At 36.4% G+C, this 18,322-nt stretch overlaps 2 protein-coding genes across 7 annotated transcripts in view; one reads left to right on the forward strand and one right to left on the reverse strand.

The window, feature by feature from the left end:
- GPATCH2 (G-patch domain containing 2) overlaps positions 1–12,193 on the reverse strand; it is a 172,833-nt gene extending 160,640 nt beyond the window's left edge. For 2 of the 3 annotated variants that reach the window (XM_032317200.1, XM_032317199.1), the window contains exons 1-2: positions 12,005–12,193; positions 1,277–1,993 (exon numbers count right to left, since the gene is read on the reverse strand). In XM_032317200.1, the coding sequence (XP_032173091.1) occupies positions 1,277–1,993; positions 12,005–12,060 (773 nt within the window). In that variant the 5' untranslated portion in view covers positions 12,061–12,193. The remainder of the gene's footprint in view (positions 1–1,276; positions 1,994–12,004) is intronic. The other variant, XM_032317201.1, reaches the window with a different exon arrangement.
- A 227-nt stretch (positions 12,194–12,420) lies between these two features.
- Positions 12,421–18,322, forward strand: part of SPATA17 (spermatogenesis associated 17) — a 182,541-nt gene continuing 176,639 nt past the window's right edge. For all 4 annotated transcript variants that reach the window (XM_032317202.1, XM_032317204.1, XM_032317203.1 and 1 more), the window contains exon 1: positions 12,421–12,540. In XM_032317202.1, coding sequence (XP_032173093.1) covers positions 12,473–12,540 — 68 coding nt within the window. In that variant the 5' untranslated portion in view covers positions 12,421–12,472. The remainder of the gene's footprint in view (positions 12,541–18,322) is intronic.

An 18,322-nucleotide genomic window follows, 5' to 3' on the forward strand; every position in this document is an offset into this window, starting at 1 on the left:
AGTGAAAACATCTTCTTTGAGAACTTGACTGCTAGTAGCCTGATCATAGTTAATGGATACTCAAATATTTTTTACGATGAAGAAAAATGAAGAGAGTTTTATCTCATTTTTCTTCCAGGGTAGGTGTCTGTCAATAAAAGGCAGACATCAATAAAATAAGGGCTTGCAGGATCAATCCAAAAAATAAGTAATCTGTAAATAATCTAGAAATGGACACTTATCTTCACTGCCACACACCTTCCCTCCCCACCACTGAGCAAAAAATCACTTTCAAGTCAAGCTATGTGGTCCTCAGTCACAATGGCCCAATGCTACCATACAAATAATTTTCATTCTGGTATAAAAATGCCAACTTTGGGGAAGAAAAGCAGATATCATAAACTTTCTAAAGCCTTCCTGAAACATTTTTTTTTAAATTTTGAGCAATTTTTACTTCTTCAGAAAAATCATATAAATAGCAAACCATCCCTTAATAAAGGACCCGGCCTTTTTTTTTTTTTTTTTTCCTGGATCATAGTTCTGTGTTTGGTTTGAAGAAGACACCTAAAAGGATGAGCAGTTTCAATACTTTCTCATTTCCTGCAGTAGCATTAGTTCTGCTAAAAGAAAAATGATCACTTACCTTTTGACACTGTCAAAATAGTACTTAACAATTATCCTTGTGGTGTATACCTGCTTTCTGGAATAAACAGATTAGACTAGCTGCCAAAGGATCATTGCTTTTCTCATTTGTCTAATGACAAGATCAAGTGTTTCTAGATTATCAGTTCTTTTATAATCCATAAATCGTTAGAATTCTCAGCAATCTACAGACCTCTTAAAATATCAAGTAATATACAGTTAAGTAGTATCAACTTTTGATTCTCAAAAATCAAAATACACTGATGAACTGTGACACTAAAAAGCACCGAAGGCTAAAGCTCTATAATTAAACAAATAAATAATCATAAATCCAATTCTAATAGTTACAAATGTGCTGTTATTCAAGAGCACATTCATTGCCATTGAAAAACCATTCCCTTTCCTCTACAGCTGAAAATTAAGTCTTTACAACGCAATCAAAAGACTTCGTGTAAATCAAATAAGCAATTTTGTTTTGTACTAAACACTGTAAATTATAAGGAAATATAACTATGGTTAAACAGTAATATCACTATTATTATATTTTATATTATTATAATTTGTAATTATTTTAAAACAGAATTAAAATATAAAACACATTCAAGCACAAACAATGGAGACACATATTTTTGTACATAGAGAATATAAAAGTCACCTTTCACTCATGAGTTCATCTGAGACTTTTTGCTCTTCATAGTCCATTTTGTCCTTACTGGTCTGGCTTATTTCCTCACTTTCTAAAACTACTCCTTCATCTTGGATTTTTGGCCCTTGTCTAATTATTTTCAATTTCCTTTTTTTGACTTTGTTCTTGGTAAACTCTTGATATTGGTAAGCTCTGTCATTGTCCATGTCCTGATCTCTACAACCTTCAAGGGGCTGGGTCATTGTCCGTTTGTTAGAGATGTCCTGTGGGAGGTCAACTGCCATGCGTTTTACCTTTCTCCTTCTGCGCAGAGTTCTGTTCCCAAGGTTGTCCACAGCAAAATCCGATTCGTGCCACAGAAGTCTTTTTCCTCGTACATTATTGTTTAAGTTTGATGATGGCCTGCGCTTAGCCACTAACATTTGGTCATCAGAGTCACTATGATCTTTTTTATTATTATTGTGATTTTCTCTGTAGTCCTTGCTTGGCTCCTCTAAACTAGAATCAGTGCCTTCACTTAAGCAGTGGCCAGGCTCCCATGGGTGATGAACATTATACGACCTTCGTTTTCTCCCTCTCCTTTTCCTTGCCTGGCGTTTCAGAGGACAAGACATACTTCGAGAATGATCACCTGTTTCAGCAAATCCACCTCGAGCTTGCTCTGAGCTCTCCTCCAAAGCAGAGACAAGATCATGAACCAGTTCTTCCATGGTTCGACTGAAATGCCTACATTTTTAAAGAAAGGGAAAAAAATTAACAAAAATAGCGTTAACTTTATTAACCTAGTTTATTACAGCCGACAATTCACTCTGAGTGTAAAATTAATAGTTATTATAAAAATGTTTAAAAGCTACTTAATTTTTCTATTCAAGATAATAGTTTTAAATATTCCGACTCATTTTTAAGCTCCTTTTTCTTGTGTAAGTTCTTTCATTAAACATGGGAATTATTTCAAGATACAGTAAGCATAGTATCAGCAGTGAAATATCCCAGTAATTTCATATTTTTACTGTGTTAATTATGGAAAAGTTATTTCTGCTTAGATCACTGTTCATTAGTCTACTCCTGCCCTTTCCTTAGTTTTCCTCCAATAGATCTAGAACTTTCTCAATCCTTCCTCCAAACACCTCCATCTCCCTACAATTTCTAAGTGAAAAAGGAAGTTGTATAATTCACGACTCACCGCATGCTCTACCCAGTCACTACCATGAAACATGAGGGAGATGGAAAGACTGAGAAGTACTTTCAAGATTTGTAATATGTGAAAAAAAAAAAATTAACCAAGTACTAGGCCTATAATTAGGCCACACTAATCTCATAACTCAGTCAAGCAGAAACTACGTTCTTATTCAAACTGGAGCTTCACTGGTCTAAAATGGCCCATCATTTTCTTATAATTCATTCTGAGACAGTCTTTCAGCTTTTTTTTTTTTTTTAAACAAACAAAACACATTGAACTATGTATGTTACCAGTGAAAAATTTATCTACTTATCAGCTAGGATAGATATTAAGCATTTTTTAGGAACTTCGACAAATTATACTGACCCTTTCTAAACTCAGCTCCCAAAGATTCTGTATCAGTTGGTGATGGAGCGCCCACAATTCTGATTTTGTATCTTTCTCACAAAGATCATGAACAATCATTTCTGAGTTCTAGGAGCAAGGAGCAAAATATTCTCAACTAGAGATGTCTACATAATTTCTAAGTGTATAGCAGGGGTAGGCACAGTTTTCTGTAAAAGGCCAAACAGTAAACATTTTAGGCTCTGCAGCCCATTAGGTCTCTATCATAACCATCCAACTTTAGCCACTGTAAGGTGAAAGCAGCCTGAGGCAAGGCATAAATGAATGGGTATGGCTATGTTCTAATAAAATTTTATTTACAAAACCAAGTGATGGCTGGCCACAGTTTGCTGACTCCTGGTTTATATAGTCTCTACAGTCTATAATTTTAGGCATCTGCAAGTTCCCTATAATAACTTTTAACTTTGTCTTTTCTTTTTAACAACCTGAGAACACACACACAACTGGATTTACTATGTAAGATGATATACACACACATACAGCTTCTAAAACAAGTACTTACTATATATTACTTACTAGGCCCATTTTAAGGGTTTTATATGCATTAGCTCATCTCATTCTTGCATAAAAACACTGTAAGGTTGTATATGAGATACAGAGAGACAGAAACATTAAGGGCAATTTACCCAAAGTGACACACCTGGGAAATGGTACAAACAGATTTTAGACTCCAGCAGCTTGGTTCTAGAGCCTGAATGCCCAACTTAACTACAACTACAACTAACAACTTAACTACAGCGAAGAACAGCATTCTAGAGCTACACAAGTCCAGTGTCCAGTCGGCACTTTTGTTTTTGAGTGATGGAGCAGCAGGTGATACTATTTCAATTGTTCAGACAGATTTAATACATATCTATGTAAGGCAAATGACTCACAGTTAAGCTTTATATTCTTCTGAACAGAAAAAGGGAATGGGAGACCTGAACAGAAATAAGGCACAGGGCAGTAAAAGTGGTGAAGGTATATTGAATTTGAAGAAACAGTGCTGTGGCCATCAGTAAAATGTACACTGTGACCAATTAACTAAATGAATACAGTCTTTCATTTAATGTCGGTTTGTATTTTTTCCCGATCTCCTTCAGCATTCTGAATGAATAAAAACCTGTATGGACACACATTTTTTAGAAAAACATGGTGATTCAAATATGTATTTTAAATAAACTCTGGAGAACCACTAAAAGGGTCCTATATATTACTGTTTCAGAACTTTGCATTTGAGTATAAGAAATATGTGTCACATAGGAATTAGCATCAAGCCAAAAGAAGGGCTACAAATCTGACTACACTGATAATCCAAATGGGTCTTTTCTCCATTATCTCTACAGTAATAATCACCTTTTTGTTTTCCTTTTATTACAATAAATATATTGTTCATTTCCTTTAATAATGTTTCTTTGGAAGAAATACAGTCTGAAAGACCTATTATCTCTGAATATAATATTGCACCTTTAATAAAATTTACTGGAAACCAGTTTAACATGTATTGTAATAAAGATCTTTTATCTAAAAAAGGACTCAGTATTACCTGGTTCTCAAGTAACTTAACTTTTCTAAGATTCAGTTTTCTTATCAGAGGTGAATGACTAGATCTAAATATTAATGTGAAATTAACTTAAAGCATGAATAGAATAGAATAAAACTGCAGGTTACTTTTGAAAAGTTATAATCTAGCGCTTTACTTTAGAAAGGAAAATGAGGTGGTCCTAGTGTTAGATAAAGGTCAGCAATCAGATTCAATCCACTGAAATTTATCTTCAATTAATTTCATTTAAAAAGTACTGCTGTAATAAACATAGCTTAAGGAAATATAACTGACAGTATTACTAAGAATGTAAGCAAGACTTCTTTATAACATCATTAAATTTGTCACCTTAGTTGATTTTTTTTGAGAAGATAAAATATCTCAAAAAACTTTCAACCAGAAGAACCTAATTTATTCCATGAGGCTACTCAAATAGGAATCAGATATGACTATCAATAAAGTAAAACAATTACTTTAAAAAGAGTTCTTGGGGCACCTGGGTGGGTTGGTGGTTAAGTGTCTGCCTCTTGGTTTTGGCTCAAGTCTTTTTTTTTTTTTTTTTTTTAATATTTTATTTATTTATTTGACTCAAGTCTTGATCTCAGAGTTGTGAGATCGAGCCTTGTGTCTGGCTCCGTGCTGGGTGGGGAGCCTACTTGAGATTTTCTCTCTACCCCCCAACCTCAAAAAAAAAAAAAAAGAGAGAGAGAGAGAGACTTCTTAAAAACCCCATAAAAACACAGAAAAAAAATACATTTAACTAAGTGCTACTTAGAATTCAAATCACCTTTTCCCCTTCAGTTTCAACTAACCAGACTTCTGCAAGCCAAAACCCCTGTTAATGAGCCACTAATATCATAATCAGTCAGTCAAGTGGCTTCACTTGTATCTCTCAGGGAAAACTGGCATCAACTGGCCTCACAGAAATAAAGTCACTGTAAGAGACATCGCATGATCAACAGTTCATCTACTTCCTTGGCAGTTAGTTACACTGAAGATTATTGAATGGAAACACTTTATCTTCAAGATATTTTCTTAAATAAGATCTTTCCTATTGAAGAGAAAACCTGGAAATATATAGCTTTCTTTGTAAAAACCTATGTTAAGCATTCGTAGTTGTAAAGTTTAAATTACAATAAAATTCAGTAAATCACCACTTGGTTAATTTGAATAGTAGTCACATTTACGAAACAATTTCTCTTCATTTGAAATTCAACGGAAATGAGACCTTTTGAGAATAGTCTGGTTGGGTATAATATCTAAGATAACCATTAACTAATAGTTTTCTTAAAATACTCCAAAAGAATAGAATCAGATTACAGTCCCACTATCCGTGTAAAGTTGGATTTTGTAAAAGGAAATGACTTGAGTAGATAAGCATTTTGGTTTTGTGTAGGCAGTATTACATTAGGTAATGTTTCTGGTTCAAGAAAAAAGATCTAGGAAGCTGTCTTAGTCCAAACTTAATGTTCATTTATTCCCAAAGACTGGCAGTTAACTGACAAACCAGGGACTCTCAAATATCAGTCAACAATGTAAAGGCGAGGCACAGCAGATGATACCCAAGAAAGCCCCCAAAACTGATGCCCCCCCAATAAGTAACAGCTAACTACTCTCTAGACAACTATTACTTTTTGAAGATTCTCTTAGTGGTAACTACTATTCCTAAGAGGATAAAATATAGCATTTACAGAAGAATTAGGGACAATTTCCTTGCCTGGACACTGATTAAAAATAATTACATAATAAATGATAGATATGTATGTCTACTGAAGAAACCCAAGTTCATTAAAAGACAAAAATCTTTCAGATGTAACAAATAGGGTAATTGACTACAACTGTCAAATATCTAGATAAGGAAAAAGAAATCAAATATTCCTTATCACCTAGTACATGGTAAAATTCTCATCTTTATCTCTGTAAAACACAGACTATTTCTTCTACGAAGTTAAGTAACTCCAGCAGTGGAATGCTAAAACAAAGTTAAGTGCTGCTAAATACAACAGCTTAATTGGCTTTCAAAAATTTAAGGAAAGTCATTTCTGTCTTAGTTTCTATATGATTAAAAACTCAATGTGTACAATTAAACAATGTATGAGCAGAACCAAGTCAAGAGTTATGCTGATGAATGTATGCTATGACTGGTCATAAACTTAAGAAAATAGTCTCGGAATTACATGTCTCGATATTCATGTTAGCTTTTACTTAAGAAAGGAAAGTTTGGTCATAAAAATACAAATTAAAATTAACACATAATAGTATAGATCACGACAATGGGTGATTAAACATGCAAACAATGCTTCTTAAAGATGCCATATCAGGGCTAGATTTCATGACGAACTCCACAAATATGACCTGTGAGAATTATTTTAACTTTGATGAAAATTTCTGCTGCTTATGAGAATTTATAAATTCCTTCTTTAGTGGTAAATATATTTGTCAAAGTAAGTCTTTATCTCGGCTTAGTGACCTATTAAATGATTAACAGAATTATCTCCTTTAAATAATTTTGAGAAGGTCATTTAGGAAAAACAGAGTAAGTGTAACATTAAATGTTAACATTCAAGCTAGTTTTGAAATTCCTTGACCCACCTATTTAAACCAGAAGTTTAATCAGAAGTAAACTTTTCTCTCTCTTTTTGAAAAAGAGGTAGCAGGGAGGTAGGGGAATGTATCTTACTATAAAACATACAAATAATTAGTTATGACTTCACATGAACACTAAGCAATGTGTATGGAACAGAATTCCAATGTGTATTGAACAGAAAGGTGGGGGGGGAAAGTTGGGAGGAACCCAGAGAGAACACTAGCTTTAAAGTCAAATTTATGAATTTGGAAGCTAAATTTGACTACATTCATTAGTCGAGGACCCTGAACAAATTACTTATCTTCTGATTCTGTTTAGTCACCTTAAAAATGGTGTAATTTCTACCTCAAAGGGATTCTGTGGGATGACAGTGGATACTTATGTGTGAGAGCAGTTATTTCATCTTTCAACAATCCCTATACGCAAATAAAGTAGTCGCTGAAATACTGAAGCGTTTTGCTTTTAAGTAGAACCACACTATGAATCCTGAGGATATCATAACAAAAGCACAGATCTTCTCCGGTCCGTGTTCTTGCACCACTCTGAATCATGGGGAGAAGGGGAATAACAGATATTTGCAAAAGTCTTGCATGCAATTTCAAGAAATTGATCATGCACTCTTAAAGATTTCTAAGGATCTTAAAAAAAACAACTAAAAAACAATAAAAATTAATCCTGTGTATCTGAGTTAGTCCTATCTTGTTAATAAACAGATATAAGAAAAATAAATGATAGAAAATCATCCTTCCCAGTTCTCTATGAAAGAGAAAAACTCATTTCCCATAACAAGAGAAAAGTTCCACTGACTTGCGCTCAACTGGAAGCGCTAAGGGCAGCTGCTATTTTGTCACTTTTGTTACCACCAGAAACACCCAGAAAGCTTTCTTGCCTCCTTAACTAGCAATTTTGCCCCCCCCCCCAAAAAAAATGGTTTTAGAAAAAAGTGTTAATTCTACTTTCCAAATAGTGATTTAATAAAGCAAGCTCACTTATTACTTAAATTTGAGAAACATTCTTGTTTTTAACTTCACTTAACGACTTCAAGAGTCATTCAAAACTTCTTATATTCTAATCACTTATGAAATGGAAACTACTGAATATGAAGCTGCCTAAACGAAATAAAGTTGAATTCTATAAAACAAAAATAATTTAGCATCTAAAAAATAATTCATTCCAATTCTTGTCAACATGCATATATTAGAGCACATCCAGGCAAGCTCTTAATATGTACAAAATGAGTCTCATTCATTGCTCAGACATGGCACTATTCAGTATTTATTGAATATATAATACATTCTGAATTCTCAGAATGAGAATGAAGACAACTTAATATTAATTACAAGGATCTAGCATAATCCTTGACAAATAACAGATGTTAAAAACAAATCTGTTGGATGGACAGACCAATGAATGACTAAATGAACGAACGAGTAACAGGAAAGTATGACTTCACTAAAAATTCAGACAATCTGGATTTCAAATTTTCTGCAGCACTAACACGCCAGACATTCTTAATTTTTTAGCTAGGTAAATACCTTTCCAGCCTGCCACAGGTAAAAATGCTAAGAAGCTATACTAATATTAATGAGCTACTTGGCTAAAATTACAGTGGCCATTGCTTTGATCCCTAAGTGTTCAAACAGAAACCTGACTCAAACATATCAGACAGTATGGAACTGACCTCAGGATAAAACACAGAAACACCCAAACACCAAAACAAAAGAAAAGGCATTTATTGGGTCACCTGGGTGGCTTAGTCATTTGCCATCTGCCTTCTGTTTGGGTCCTGATCCCAGGATTCTGGGATAGAGTCCTGCATCAGGCTCCCTGCTAAGCTGGAAGTCTGCATCTCCCTCCCCCACTCCCCCTGCTTGTGTTCTCTTTCTCTCTCTCTGTGATTCTTTCTGTCAAATAAACAAAATCTTAAAAAAAAGGGGGGGGAGGCATTTATTAAAAAGAAAAAAAATGCACGTTTTCCCTTTTGCACTTTTTTCAGATCCAAATATGAAATAGGAATGAAACTCAGAAAAAAGAAAAAAAGATCCAGAATCAATATAGTTTATTTCTTAAGGCTTTTTTTAAAGCAAGCCACATAAATTTAAATTAATAGTTCAGTATAATGATTCAGTATCTTCATTATCAAGGATTTACTTGAAAACTTGTTTACTTCAACTTTTAAACTCTTAAAAACAAACCAGAAATTGACTTTAAATTGACTAATAAAAAGTAATAAACATATATCTAAATTATAAAGGATTTGTCCATTAAATGAATCAGATTTTAAAAGGAAGGTTTACACTTTAAGTACCAAAATACTTGTGCTTTTTGGGCCCTAATTTCAAAACTGTGTGTGACAGATGAGGCAGGAAAAAGAGATAGAGACATATCTCTTATAAAAGAGACAAATCTCTTATAAAAATATAAACCGCTTACAAGAGTAACTTGCACAAAAATATATTTATTTCCTGACATACACAAAATCTTAGGATTTTTATTATTTAATTGTATAAAACTTGACTTCTGTAGGAATAAATTACAAAATAAAATATCAGTTCTATTTTTCAACAAATGTTAAAAGAGAGCTAAATCATCTACTATTTACCCATGTGGTGCCTAAAAACTGAAAATCTAATCTCAACGTTGGAGAAAAAGTTGAAGTCAATATGGGAGGTAAATATAACAGGAATTCTAGTTTAGTTAACAAATCTGGGCACCTTAACAGTTCATATATTCCTATAATAGTGTATCGAATTCAGACAAATTGGATGTATGCCAGGATGGTTAAGAATTGTTTTTAGATATACCGGAATCATGCTGCAAATACGGTATTTGGTCTAGTTATTCAAACTATATTTGCTCCTGTTCCATCATTTCTAAAATGCAAAAAAACCTGATTGCATCCATCTCAGAAGATTTACCTGAGATACACGTCCATAAAACCTGGCATCAAGTAATGACTCAGTAGTAGCATCCCTAGTGGCACTGGGATTTCATAACTGGGATAAAACATACACTCATAGTATGGTAAATGTCTAATCAATGAAGGAATAAAAGAAAAATCGATTGAGAAATTCCCAATTAATGGGATGGTTGTACAGATAAACTAGAAAAATCAAGGTACCAGTTTTCTGCAAAGTGTTTTTTCTAGCAAATCAGGCAGGATTTTAAAGAATTTCATTCAGAAACACTGATTAAGCGCTAGGCGCTATGTTAGACTCTGATGCCACAAGAATGAATGAATTCTATACTGGTAATTGAAAATAAGATAAGCACTTTAAAACAATTGAAGGATGGTGTTTCTCTGTATCCTAAGGAGGTACCTAACTATAATTTGCGTTGAAGGTGAAAGGGAGAGGAAGTCATACTTTTTAATTAAATAATCATCTATCCTACAAATCAGTATCACCACAGCAAGAGCAGACCAATCTATACAGCACATTTTGTCTTGCTCCCTTAACAAGTATTGACTGAATGGTGAACATTAAGAAAGGTACCTCCTAGATTACTGGAGAGGGAATTCTGGGGTAATGGAAATGTCTTGTATCTTGTTTTGCGTGGTGAGTACACAGTATATACAACTGTCAAAACTAAAAATACTAAACACGTGAGAAGGGTTTTATTTTATGCTAATGCCATATGACACCATTAAAAAAATATAGTTCATTTAAAAAAACTACTCCCTGCTTTCTCCCTGGAAAATGTGAGAATTTCAAAGTATAACCAAATCTATCCCCACTATGAGAGGAACTACAGAATGATTTAACCTCATTCAAAACATTTTAGGCAAGATAGTCTTAACTTTCAGCAATAAGTGATGCAAAGAAAATCTTTGAGAACACAGACTACTATAACCCCTCATGGTCTCCTGGTCTCATTCACTGGAGAATCTAAGAATAAACATAAGAATAAATATACGTTTTTTCAGCCACAGTTCACCTGTTTTTCAATCCTTCGTGTTTGACATTGTCAGTAGGAAATTTGCGTTATTTGTTTGGCTGCTTGTTCTATCTATACTTGAAAGAACAGGGCTGGCATCCCAGAGTTCTCAAACAGAAATCCAAAACCCAGCTTCTAGCTCCAGAACAGGCACGGCAATTGGGGGAAACTCATTTAAATGTTCTGTGCTTGGGCGCCTGGGTGGCTCAGTGGGTTAAGCCGCTGCCTTCGGCTCAGGTCATGATCTCAGGGTCCTGGGATCGAGTCCCGCATAGGGCTCTCTGCTCAGCAGGGAGCCTGCTTCCTCCTATCTCTCTCTGCCTGCCTCTCTGCCTACTTGTAATCTCTCTCTGTCAAATAAATAAATAAATCTTTAAAAAAAAAAAATAAATAAATGTTCTGTGCTCGTCACAATCTCCTATCACAGGACTGTCCTAAAGAAAAAGCACGTTAATTTGTGAATGCACTTTGAAAAGTCAAAGCAATTATTCCAAACTGGCACTAGTGATGTGGTACCGCAGGCACGGTCAAACCCCTAACGAAATCCTGGCATTTATATGTTCTTAGGGAACACGCACATCTCATCTGAACTAAATGGAACGTTCAAGGAGCAGAAACAGGTAGGTCACTCCCACTGGGAAAAAAAGAAAGAAACGGGAGTGTGCGAAGAGGTCTCTTCCAGTACTAAAGTTCCAGAACTCTAGAATACCGGGATTTGATCTTCCAGGACACCTGGTATAATCTGGCAAATTAAAAACGGGAAGTGAGGGACTAAGGCCTGTATCCAGGGAGATTCTTCTGTCCCTAGCCTGGTCAACAATCAACGAAGGAATGAACGGCTCTCGAAGTACGGAGACCTCTACTCCCAAAACCCCGTTGGAGTGTCAGGCAATCAGCAAACGTCCGCTGTGTCCCTTCACAAATCTTGAGCGCACACAGCTCCACGCCTTCCTCAAATCGCTTCCATCCCAGGCAGGAGCCACAGCAAGGCCTAAGTGTCTTCAGCTCACCCATCCCCACTCCCTCCCCCGCTGCCATCCCAGGTCCGGCGGCCTCCGGCCATCACACCCGTTCCTGATCTCCCATCCCCAGGGCCGCCAGCCTCACCAGCTGTTCCCGGCGGCTGGAGCTCCGATCGGTTGGCGCCCGGCGGCCCCGAACATTAACGACACCCAGGAGCCTGGCCTCGAGGCTCAGGCCCGAGAACAGACTCCAACTAGCACCGCACCAGAGACTTCCAGAAGCAGTTCAGCATTTTGAGCTGAGCTTCCGGAAGCAGACGGGAGGCGGAAACCGGAAGCCCGGAGCAACCATGACCTCGCCTCCCCACACCGCCCTCCGCGCCTCCAATCGCCTCCTTTTACTCACAGAAAAGACAGAGGCGAATCCCAGGGACCTTTTCCTACGCACAGTGTCTTAATTTCCTTGCTAGTGTTCTGCTAACTGAAACGGAGTGGAAAATAAAAGTGGGATAAACGAAAAGTTGAACCCCCCCCCGGGACTGGCTTTATGGTTTAACCCGGTTGCCGTGGAGACCGATAGCAACACCGGGGCTGAGGCAGACGCCTGGAGGCGATGGCCACGTTAGCTCGGCTGCAGGCTCGGTCGACGTTCGTGGCTCAGCAGTACTACTACAGGAACAGGTGAGGCGTCAGCCGGGGGACGGCGCAGAGGGCTGTCTTCACCCCGGCCAGGTGTTCCTCAGGAGGAGTTTCCTGTTAACAAAATTCCCGAATCAGTAAATACCACCCACTTCTCCCCTTCGTTTGTTGGCCTGAAACTTACTCCCAAGTTGAAAAGTAGGGTTGCCGTTCAGGGAGAGTCTAGACGGGAGTCGGGGCGGGACAGCGTTCCCAGCGTGAGAGCATTTAAGAAAGAGCCCAGTAGAGAGAAAACTAGAATAAAGTTTTTCTTTGACATCATCACTCCACAGTTTGATGAAACCAGTGTCCTCCCTGTTGAAGTGGTTTTTTGTTTGTTTTTTTTTTAAAGCACAGCGAGGAGGGATCAGTGTTCTTTTGTTTTTTATTTTTTGTTTTTTATTTGACAGACAGAGATCACGAGTAGGCAGAGAGGCAGGCAGAGAGAGAAGGGGGAGCAGGTTCCCCGCTGAGCGGAGAGCCGGATGCGGGGCTCGATCCCAGGACCCTGAGATCATGACCTGAGCCGAAGGCAGAGGCTTTAACCCACTGAGCCACCTAGGCGCCCCCCTGTTGAAGTTTTAATAGCCTGATGGGAGCATCCAGGCTCCCTAGCTGGATGGGGGTGGGGTGGTGTGGGGTGTGTGTGTGTGTGTGTGTGTGTGTGTGTGTTCTCTCCCTGGGGATTTGAGCCTCCATTATTTCACAGATATTGAACTCAGCCTCCATTATTTCACAAATACTGAACTCAACTGTTGTAAGGACTCTCGGGTCTTCCCAAAGGGACAGTATCTAAACTTTTCTAACGAGATTATCAGTATCAATATGTTAACCATTAGTAGAGGAGTAAGGAAGACACTGGTAGCCTTATCCATCTCTCTACACCCAAACTTCTTCCTCCGGGAAGAGGTTTTGTTTTGACCACGGCTTTCTGGAAGCAATGCCTCCGGGGATTTTTCCAACTGAAGAGAAACCGTAAAAGTCAGTTAGATCATGGTAGACTATAGGGAGATGGCAGACCCAGGAAAAATGTGTCCATCCGACGGGATTTTGCTGAGCTGTTCTTAGTCTAACATTTATCTCTCTTACCGCATTCTTCCGGCACTGCGAATCTCTTAGAGTACTAATCGCAATTCCGTTTTACATTCTGTTTGGGGATATCTATCTTTGCCTCTTAACTAGAAGTGGGGAGTGTCGTTTTTTGCTTATCATTTAGGTTTCTAGTGTCTATCGTAATTCCTCATTCATGATAGACGTACAGTAATTCTTTAGTAATTCCATACATAAATCTTTGAATCAGTCATTAGTCTTGGTTTAAGTAAACTACTAAAAATTGCTAAAGGTGGAAATTACTTATTATCTCTTACTGTAATTACAGATAAACACCTTAACCACTTATTGAGCATTCCCTTAAAGGATGTGTCCTGTATTCATGACCTGCCTATATAAAGAAGTAAGCTGCATCCCCCCTGATGTTCACAGCCTAATGTAGAATGCCAGCGTCCTGGGATCCAGTCCCACATCGGGCTCCTTGCTCGGCGGCGATCCTGCTTCTCCCTCTGCCTCTGCCTGCCATTCTGTCTGCCTGTGCTCGCTCTCTCCCCTCTCTCTCTCTCTCTGATAAATAAATAAAATCTTTTAAAAAAAAAAAGTAATTACAACATAGTAAGGATGAATGAAAGTGAAACAACTAACATTTCTTGAGCACTGATTATATGCTGGGAATTTTACTAGGAAGTTTTTCATATAATACTTCATTTGGTTATCACAGTGTTACATGTTAATATATTAAACTCTACTTTTAGAGCTCAAGAACACTGTTCTTAAAAAAAGGCTGGTGAAATGCCTTAGACATGCAAATAGACATGATTTTTTTTCCTGCAGATTTCAGTGTAAACTTTTGTCCCCATCTTTTGGTTTTGACACTGGGAACATTTCCCCCAAATTGGAGGTTACTTGGAGAAAAGGTAAGAGCTATGAGAAGGCCATGATGAGAATAGGCTGGCATTCCTTACATTTCATTTATTATTAATAGTAGTATAGTTTCAATATAAAGGAAAGTCTCTAAAGATCATGAAGGAATCAGAATTCCAAAGTTTCCCTACTTAAAACAACACCAGGGTATTGATAAATTTGGGGATAAAAAAGATATAAAATATTAATACATGAAAAAAGGACACAGGTGGTTTAAGAAATTATTATTATTTCTCATGTGTTATTCACTAGATCAGCTCTTTGTAAACTGTAGTGTTCATTAGAATCACTTAAGGATGTTGTTAAAATATAGATTCTGATTCAGTGGGTCTCAGTTACAGTGAGAGAATCTACATTTCTCACAAGAGTTCCTGTGAGGCCTCGTTTTGCAAAAAAAAAAAAAAAAAAAAAAAAAAAAGACTGTAGAAAAGGAACTTTGTACAGGTCTATCATTTAATTCTTAAACATCCTTACAAATTAGTATTTATTCCCTTTTTGCCTGAGAAAAGGAAAATGAGATTCAAATAGAGAAAATTCCGCAGGCCATTCAAAGTAATGTTCATTTGATGGAAGGATATTAAGCCAAGAAACCAGAACAGGAGGCTACTGTACAGTCAGAATTAATGGTTTACACTGGGGTAAACTTTAATATAAATGTAATGAGAAGTTTTACAGAAATAAAAATAAAGGAAAAAAGTTATAACCAATTTTTAAGAAAATATTTTCAGTTAAAAATATAATAAATGAATTTAAAAATAGTCACTACTTGAAATGTAAATGTTTTAGGAAAGCAACATGGAGGACATATCCAGGGGATTTAGTATGTGAATGGTAGTCACTGCAGAACTGGGGAGTGTAGGGAGAAAATGACAAATTAATAATGAAGAAATAATCAAAGAAAACATTCCTAAACTGAAGAAAAAGTATGGCTTTGAATGGAAAGGACTCTGAGTACCAGACAGGATGTTATTTTAAGACAGTTTTTAGATATTACCTGGCAAAATTTCAAGGATACAGAAAAAAATTATATAAGCTCCTAATCTAAGACAGAAAAGAATAAAGTTATTTGCCAAGGAAGAGCGAAGCATCGAATGGCTCCTGTGCAATACAGGGATATAGAAAAGAAAAGGACAGCAGTTACTGATTATTCAAGGCAATATCTGAAAAATCTAACCCAGCAAAGATCTTAATCACTTCTTTTTATTTTTTTTTTAAAGATTTTATTTACTTATTTGACAGACAGAGATCATAAGTAAGCAGAGAAGCAGACAGAGAGAGGGGGGAAGCAGGCTCCCCGCTGAGCAGAAAGCCCGATGTGGGACTCGATCCCAGGACCCTGGGATCATGACCTGAGCCGAAGGCAGAGGCTTTAACGCACTGGGTTAAACCCACTAGGGAGCTACCCAGGCGCCCCCTCACTTCTTTTTTTTTTGATGAAAGAAAGACATTTTCAGATACATAAGGACTCAAGAGTTCTATCATGCATATACTTTTATCTGAGGAAATGGATTAAAAAACACACTCTGAAATCAAGTGAGTATTAAATTAGAACAGAGATCTCAAGATAGGGGAAGAAGAGCAAAAGAAATAATAGAAACAGTAATGAACAATTATACGTGTAGTATTGATAGTTAAACCTAGATGAACACTGTTAACTGAGATTTATGGGATACCCCAAATTCTATGCAGTTAATCCAAGAGGCACTTGCAGTTTGCTTCCTAAATACCTCCTTGAGCAAGTTCAAAAATTCATCAATACATTGTACCTTCCCAGTTTTACAGCAATAGTCTTGCTAATTGTCTCACTACTAGTAATGCAGGTCATTCCTTATGCAGCTTGTAACCCCCGTTTCCTCCTCACTCTTCCAGCCTGTGTGATAATAACAATTAGTCTGGAGGCCAGTCTCTTTAGTGACCCCAGAACTCCCCACAGTCTCTCCCATCACCCACTCCCAAAGACAGTGCTGCATGTTTCAAGTTTAGAGTACTGCTTGCCATAGTATCTTTCAGTTTTTAAAGTTTTATGAAGCCAAAGTTGTCAAACTGTTTTTTTTTTTACTTCAGGGATTTTACCTCTCTTGGAATAATTTTTTCTCAACCCATGGTTATAAGAAAATATTTTGTGTTTACTACTAATATTTTAGAAATTTTATTATATTTTTCTTCACTGTGCAGTTGTGTTTATGTGCATATATCATGTGAGAGAGGGGCTTAGCTCTTAGTATAGAAATTGTCTCTAACCCTTAATTGAACATTCCATACTTTCTTTCCTGGTTTTAAATATGGCAAGACAAATTAAGTTTTAAAAATTGCAAAGGAAGAAGCAAAATTGGCTTTATTCACTGATAACATGATTGTGTGTGTAGGAAACTAAGCTATGGGGGAGCCTGGGCGGCCCAGTTGGTTAAGCAACTGCCTTAGGCTCAGGTCGTGATCCTGGAGTCCTAGGATCAAGTCCCACATGGTGGGTGGGGGGTCCCGGGGGGGAAATCCCCGCTCAGCAGGGAGTCTGGTTCTCCTTCTGACCTGTCCTCTCTCATGCTTTCTCTCTCTCTCAAATAAATAAATAAAATCTTAAAAAAAAATTAAAGGAAAAAAAAAAAAAAGAAAACTAAGCTACCTACAAAAAGATCTAGAAATAAGTGAATTTAGCAAGGCTGTAAGGCACAATACCCAATACACAAAAAGCAGTTGTCCTTTTTATATAATAGTAACAAGCAATTGTGATTTAAAACTACAAAAACAATTAAATTTATAGTAGTTTATCAAATGCATGTCACTTTGTTGACTTGTAGAAATCTCTTATGTACACAATTTGTGCACAAAGGTATTTTATGTACAGGGTTATGTATAAAGGTGTTCATTAAAGCATTCTTTTTTTAAAAAGCATTATTTCTAATAGGAAAAAAACACAGCAACCTGAAAATACCTTGTGTGTATTTGTAACTAATCTGATTAAATAAATTAAGGCTTATACACATGATGGAATATTAAGTAGCAGTTTAAAAGTGAAACTTTTTATATATAATGACAAACGCCCCCCCCCAAGACAGACAGATTAAGATTAAAAAATAGGTCATAGAAGAATACATAGTACATTTAGTATGAAATTTTTATGTATTTATGCAGAGAGACACAGTATATGAAATCATAGATAACAAACTGTTAATAGTGTTTAGATTTTTTAAGACTTGAAGGATAAGGAAGGTTGAAATGGTATCTTAATATTTTTCTCTATATTTTTCTGTACCGTTTAAAATTTTATGTTGCGTATTGGGTATTCGTGTATTACTTATAAATAAATAGTAAATAAGGAAAAAATATTCTGAGACATAAATTTTATTTTGCAAACATAAAATTCAACATACAAATTAAGTGGTCATGAAGATGTAGTGGGTAGAAAACTTGGCTTGCCACTGTGAAAAATCAGAAAAGTGAACAAAATAGGTGAAAAATTATTTTTAGACATTGTGTTGCAACAGACAATGTAGGATTATGATCTCTTGCTGAAAGGAAACAAATGAGGCTATCTAGACAATTACTCCAGTTTTATGACTGGCAGTAATTTCTGAGCAAAATTCAAACTCAACAGCTTAGCATTCATATTGTCCAGCATCTATTTCTAAATTAGTAGTATGACAAAAATGTAGCAAACCATGACCTATAACGAGGAAGAAAAAAAATTGATTAATAGAAACAGACCTGGAAATACAAAGATGATAGAATTAGCCTACAATGAGTTTTAAATAGCTCTCAAAACATGCTTAAGGACTTTGGGGAAAATGTAAGCATAATGAGGAGTGAAATGGAA

The sequence above is a fragment of the Mustela erminea genome, chromosome 17 (assembly GCF_009829155.1).
Source record: "Mustela erminea isolate mMusErm1 chromosome 17, mMusErm1.Pri, whole genome shotgun sequence".
In the NCBI taxonomy this organism is placed as follows: domain Eukaryota; kingdom Metazoa; phylum Chordata; class Mammalia; order Carnivora; family Mustelidae; genus Mustela; species Mustela erminea.